Genomic DNA, 6,862 nt, shown 5'->3' with positions numbered 1-6,862 from the left:
TCATCAGGTAATAGGTGCTTGTGCTGTTTATTAATATTTTATGATTTAATAAAGAGGCTAGTAAGCGCCCTGGGTCATCGGATGACAGGCGCTTGTGCTATTAATTAATACTTTATTATTATAAAAGCGACCAGTGATTGCTCCAGGTCATCTGGTGATAGGCGCTTGTGTTAATAATTAATACTTTATTATTTAATTGAGAGGCCAGTTAGCGCCCTGGGTCATTGGGTGATAGGCACTGGTGTTATAGTATTATAATTTTTAATTTTCGCGCGTCTTTGGCAACGCACCTTCACTGTTGTGCTGTCTGCTTGACGGAACATTCTTCCTAGATCGTACAGCTATATATACGATCTAGGGAAAAAGTCCTGATATTGAATCCGCCTAACCCAACGCTGCCGCGTTAGCAATATCTCTATACTCATCTCTGGCTGTAACTATAACTTTTACATAAGCTTTGACTCATACTCATACACGTACCTTCCCAAAGCCATAAACCCTCATGCGAGCTCCTACTTATTAGTTTTTCTGCACGTACTTTCGTAGAAAGTCTCATGTAAGCTTTGACTCAGTCACATTCCTGCACGTTCCTTCCAAAAGGCCGCAAGCCCTCGCACAAACTCCGAGTACTCCGACTCATTTGCATTTCCTCCGCCATACCCATATTCCTAGAAACTGCACGTAGGTTGTGTCAACTTCGCACCCAGCCTATCCAGGTCAACAATGTGCGGCCCGCACCCTAAAGCGAAGCTTGTAAGCTCCTGGCCTGGCACTTTCTTGCCTCACCCTTACCGGGTAACGAACCCACCCGAACAACACCATGTGTTAGATGAAGAACGTCACCAACAACTTCGTACTCTACGTCCAGCCCAAGGAATAGGTCATACTCATAACACTCATCTCCATCCCCACCTGAAAAAGAAAGACGGAATTCCATGTGTGATTGCTTCTGTTCTACCTTCAGGAAAGCCATGTGTCATAGCATATGATTTTACGTATGGCATTACATAATGGGTTTTAGCTTGGTAATGCCATATATGTAATTTCATTTGAAAAAACACATAGAATTACAAATTGGAAAAAGGAAAAAAATTTTGCCATCTAGAAATAACTGCAGAATACTGTAATGCGTCATTTACTGTGAACAATTAGTGTTACTATCTGCATGAGAACTTGAAAACAAGAGGATTCAAGTTATATTTCAGAAAAAAAAAAAAAAAATTCAATTTTTTCTGTAGAAGTTAAATCAGCTGAACCCCCTTGTTTTAGAGTTATTATCCCGATGGTAAGACAAATTGATAATTGCAAATAACTTATGGTATTTTGCAGTTATTTCTAGATGATAGAAATTTTTTCTTTTTCCAATTAGTAATTCCATGTGTTTTTCCATATGGAATTACATATGGCATCACCAAGCTAAAACTGTTTATGTAATGCCATATGTAAAACCATGTGTAGTGGCATATGGCTTTCCTGAAAGTTTTACAGAAGTAATTCTACATAGAATTCCGAAATTTTTTTTCAGGTGGGTCTCTATACCCATCTCTGCTCGGGTTAGCTCGAAGCAGTCGGAGCAAGAACAAAATGATCAGTTGGTGTTTAGCTTATAGAGATATACTCATAGACGTATAAGAAATGAAGAATGCTCATTCTTATGTACGGCACTGAAGCACAAGTAAAAAGAGACACAACATTGAACGTGGGCATCTGTCTCTCTCGTACATTTCCACGTTCGATTTTGTGTCTCCTTTTACTTGTTCTTTAGCGCCGTACGTAAGAATGAGCAGTCTACATATTTTTATATGTCTATGGATATAATACATAAAGTAAGCAAGAATATAGTCTGTTTGCTTGTGTTTATAAGTAATTTAAATGACAAGAAAACGAAAAAAAAGCACAAAATATTTGGACATCAGAAGTAAAGGATGTATGTCTAAAAAAATCTACATTTATTCTTGAGAAATCTAAATTTTTCATGATTATCTTTCTACCACAGATTGAGAATCATGTTTTGGATACACAGGTTACCAAAGCGTCACGGTTCAATATACAACTTGAAAAACTATTCTCAACTTAACACAAAAAACAAGGTTAGTGATGTAAGCCAACACAAAGTAAGGTATAATGAGATTAATCTTCAAATGTTGCCTAAAAAACTTTATGAGCATATCTTTGGAATGGACATTGATAGGAAAAATTATCAGTCAAATGATGTTCTGTTAATAAAGGAAGAGTTAGCTAAGTTTGGTCTTAACGCTGAACGTACTCCTGAAATTCCCGAAGTAAATGTATCACTTCCTTCACTTCAAGGCCATAACATAGAGGATCACTTTCGAAATATTGCTCAGGATCAAGTGCAACCCTATCAAGTTGCCATCAGTCAATTGCTTAATAAAGACTTGCCTGCAATACCAAAAAACTTCGTATTCAAAGAGGGGTGGACACGTTACACAGAGTCAGGTCCTGAAACTGTAGAATTTCCATTAGAAAATGGATTGGTGTTTGACGTCGAAGTGTGTGTGAAGGATGGACCATTGCCAGTTTTAGCAACGGCTGTCAGTCCATTTGCATGGTATAGTTGGGTTTCTAAACACCTTGTAGAGGAAATCCACAATACAAGTTTTATGAAAAAAACTTTGAAGACAGATCTTTTAATTCCCTTGGAAAGTTTAAAGAGCAACAATGACACTTATTTAAGTAAGTTTCAATTAACACCTAAAATTGTAGTAGGTCACAATGTTTCTTTCGATCGAATTCGAGTAAGAGAACAATATTGGTTAACTAAAAGTGCTACTAGATTTTTAGACACAATGGCATTACATATTTCTGTTAGCGGCACTAGTAGTTATCAACGTTTACTTTTAAAGTCAAAACGTTCTAAGCAAAACGATGACAATTTACATTCTCTTTCCTCTCTGAATAATTTAGCTGATGTATACAGATTATATTGTGGAGAAATTTTGGATAAAAGCAAAAGAGATATTTTTATAAATGGTAATTTAAATGAAATTAAAAAAAATTTTCATGACTCAATCTTGTACTGTGCCTTGGATGTTGTGGCAACTTACAAAGTTCTGAAAAAAGTATACCCCATGTTTGAAAAACGATTTCCACATCCTGCAACATTGGCTGGTATGTTGGAGCTAGGCTTAGCATATCTACCAGTTAATCGTAATTGGCTAAGGTATTTAAAAGAAGCAGAAACCACTTATGAGGATTTACAGCGGGAAAGTAAAATTTGTTTGTCTAAAAAAGCAGATCAAGAGTGTAGATTATTAATTGCTAAAGAGTATACCACTGACCCTTGGATGTGGGATGAAGATTGGACCACCAGAAATTTAAACATGAAAAAAGGGTATAAAAAAGTTTTCAACAATCAATGTAAAGTTTTTAATGACTGCACTAAAAACGATACATCAGTGAATCTAGGAAATAAATTAAATTACTTAAAGGATACCAAAAATTACTTACCAAAGAGAATACCTCACATGGCTGGTTATCCTAATTGGTATCGTAAACTTTGTGAGAAGCCTGAAAGAAACTCGAATACATTTCCAAAAGTCCAAAATATAAGTACCTCAATGCAAATAACGCCAAAAATTTTAAACCTAACGTGGGAAAATTATCCACTTCATTACGTGAAAGAACAAGGATGGGGATTTCTAATTCCACATACACCAAATAAAAATACAAAATTACCTCTTAAACAAATATCTACTTTAAAAAATCTTAATAATTCATTTTTATTGTCATCATCCTTTAATGAAGATTCATCTTTACTTGTCGGTATAAAGTCTAATTACTCATTAAATGCAAATCTAGATGAGTGTTGCTACTTTTTCAAATTGCCTCATAAAAACGGAGACCACTTTAATGTAGGAAATCCTCTAGCAAAAGATTTTATTAATAAATTTTCGGAAAACATTCTTGCTGGTGCTGATACAAGTGCTACGCGAGTTCTTAACATTTCAAAAGTGTGCTCTTACTGGAAAAACCATCGAGATCGTATTATTTCGCAACTCGTAGTTTGGTGCAATGTCATTTCAAGTAACAGCAATTGTCAGCAGCGTCATTATCCTTATCATGATCCATTCAGTAGCAATCACAGTTACAGCTGTAATGAAGACTCAAAAAAATTGGGCAGCAAACAAATTTTCGACTTGGGGGCGATAATTCCGCAAGTTGTGGTTGCGGGTACTCTTACTCGACGGGCTGTGGAGCCCGCGTGGATGACTGCTTCGAATGCCAGTAGCGAGCGCATAGGCTCAGAACTGCGAGCCATGATAAACGCACCCCCTGGCTATAGTATTGTAGGTGCGGACGTCGATAGTCAAGAACTTTGGATTGCCTCAGTTATTGGAGACGCATCTGCTGCAGGTCCAAAGATCCAAGGTGCAACACCCTTCAGCTGGATGACACTAATCGGAAACAAAGTCCAGGGAACTGATATGCATAGTATGACCGCCAAGGCGATCGGCATCTCTCGAGACCAAGCCAAAATCATCAACTATGCCCGAATCTATGGGGCTGGACGGATCTTTGCCGAAAGGCTGCTGAAGCAATTCAACCCAACGATCAGTGACAAAGAGGCTTCATCAAAGGCCAGGAAGATGTTCTCTTTGACCAAAGGCCAAAAACTTTACCGCCTAAACGTTGCGTCCCGACAACTAGTAGAAAAACAATACCAGCTGCAGCTCTATACAGCCCGTGAGTCATTCCAGCTAGCTCAACTACTCAATAAGCCAAGAAATGAGCTATTCGAACGGCCCCGTTGGGTCGGCGGTTCCGAGTCTATCATGTTCAACAGTCTGGAGGAGATAGCTGGAGGATCAAGACCCGCCACACCATTTCTCAACTCGCGGTTAAGTAGAGCTCTGGAACTGGACAGTGACGACAAAAACTTACCAACCAAAATCAATTGGGTAGTCCAGAGCTCTGCAGTTGACTTCCTTCACCTAACTCTGGTCTGTATGCGATGGCTAATGAAAGACAAGATTAGTCTTTGCCTCACCTTCCACGACGAAGTACGTTATTTAGTACCCGACGCGTACAAGTACAATGCAGCTCTAGCAATGCACGTAACAAATTTGCTCGTCCGCTGCTTTTTTGTCTCAAAGTTAAAGATGAAAGACTTACCCGCATCCATCGCTTTTTACACTAGTGTCGAGGTTGACTCCGTTCTTCGCAAAGAAGCAACCCATGATTGCGCGACTCCATCTAATCCTCATGGCCTTAAAGAGGGCTACGGCGTTGAGAACGGAGAAAGCCTTGACATCTGGGCTGCATTAGACAAAAGCAAGGGTTGGGTCGGATTGTTTGCACCTAGCTGCAACTAAAGTACTCGTATTCTTGTTTATGTTCAAGAATATTTTCTAGATCTTTTAACAGCATAGAAAAACAATATATTTCATCACATTATGTCCATACTCTTGTAAAATCATCTTTTTACAATTACGTAATAAACAATTTTATAACCTACTAATAAAAATAAATTTATTAATTTTAAAATCATACTGAAAATATTGACTATAGGTAGTACGTGTCCTTACCATATAAATCTTATAAGTGCTTTATTCTAATAAATAAAAATGTTTTTAACTGCGTTTTCTAATCTGTATTTGAACTCGCTTTTCCGAATACAGTTCAATAGAAATTTCATTTAATTTCATTTTATTTTAAAATGAATAACCCTCCCTGTTGTTGCGGTCCAATCAAAACCAATAGAAAATTCATTGATTTTACAATGGGATTTTTCTATTAGTTTCTTATCGGTATTGGCACCCGTAAATCCAAATAAAATCCGAAATGGTCAAAAATAGATTTTTTATATCATTTATTATAACTAGGACATGATTTAACAAAAATAAATTGACAAATTTATGTCCTACCACCCGGATGGCAACACCAAAACGGGGGGACTAAAGTATTTTGTACAAAATTCTAATAAAAATTAATAACTACCTTTTCTTTCAATTTACATATAAAATACTCTAATCCCCCCCGTTTTGATGTTACCATCCGGATGGTATGACATAAATTTATCAATTTATTTTTGTTCAATCATGTCCTAGTTATAATAAATGATATAGAAAATCTATTTTGGACCATTTCGGATTTTATTTGGATTTACGGGTGCAAATACCGATAAGAAACTAATAGAAAAATCCCATTGTAAAATTTTATTGGTTTTTATTGGACCGCAACAACAGGGCTAACAAAAAATTGTTGGTAGATCTGGTGAGAGATTTTACACAAGCAGATTGATTTCAAACATTTTTTGATTTGTACAAAATAAAATTAATTTTGAAAATAAAGTACACATTTTTATTGTATACTATTTAGTCATGAAAACATGTTTTATGCATAGAAGTAGCGAGAAGCAATTTTTATTGGTTACCATTAGACTTTTCAAATCACAATTATGGGGAAAGAGCAGAAGAGAAGTAAGTGTACCTAAGTACCTAGATTTGTTCATTTATATAACTTGGAGAGCTCGGAGTACTCTAAAAATCTATAATAATGTATCGAACGTATGACATTCAATAGGTATACATTACAAGGCTACCCTGGTAGCACAATCTTACGCACTGGCAGTGCGTAAGTCTGCACCTGGTCTGGTTCCTGGATCTTATGTTATTCTGATGCATGGCAAGTGCATAAGACGCTTTGCGGCAGATTTGCGCAACATGTGTCTGCAGGCGAGTGCGCTGCGCAAGACTCTTACGTGAGAAGTGGACAAATCTGACGGTCAATCAAGTGCGCGTTATTATTTTTATTCAATGCACTCCTTTTTGTTGGAGAGTTTTGCAGAATTTTTGCAGGACAACAATTAGTACAAGCTGTTTTTACCACGGTTTTGACT

At 36.9% G+C, this 6,862-nt stretch overlaps 1 protein-coding gene across 2 annotated transcripts; it reads left to right on the top strand.

Moving 5' to 3' along the window:
* Nucleotides 1-1,575: 1,575 nt before the first annotated feature.
* tam (DNA polymerase gamma, catalytic subunit tam) lies at nucleotides 1,576-5,563 on the top strand. Of its 2 annotated transcripts, XM_089598575.1 has the most exons (3): nucleotides 1,576-1,591; nucleotides 1,865-1,927; nucleotides 1,997-5,563. In XM_089598575.1, the coding sequence occupies exon 3, from the start codon at nucleotides 2,007-2,009 to the stop codon at nucleotides 5,334-5,336; it is 3,330 nt and encodes a 1,109-aa protein (XP_089454701.1). In that variant the 5' UTR covers nucleotides 1,576-1,591; nucleotides 1,865-1,927; nucleotides 1,997-2,006; the 3' UTR covers nucleotides 5,337-5,563. The 2 variants fall into 2 exon arrangements, with proteins under 2 accessions (XP_089454701.1, XP_014216683.2); XM_014361197.2 differs by lacking the exon at nucleotides 1,576-1,591 and having other exon boundaries at nucleotides 1,826-1,927.
* Nucleotides 5,564-6,862: the final 1,299 nt, after the last annotated feature.

This window comes from Copidosoma floridanum, unplaced genomic scaffold (assembly GCF_036245765.1).
Source record: "Copidosoma floridanum isolate Cflo_tuat_1 unplaced genomic scaffold, Cflo_Japanese_pri ptg000006l, whole genome shotgun sequence".
NCBI lineage: Eukaryota > Metazoa > Arthropoda > Insecta > Hymenoptera > Encyrtidae > Copidosoma > Copidosoma floridanum.
Note: the sequence above shows the minus strand (reverse complement) of the source record. Positions and strands in the feature narration are given on the sequence as shown.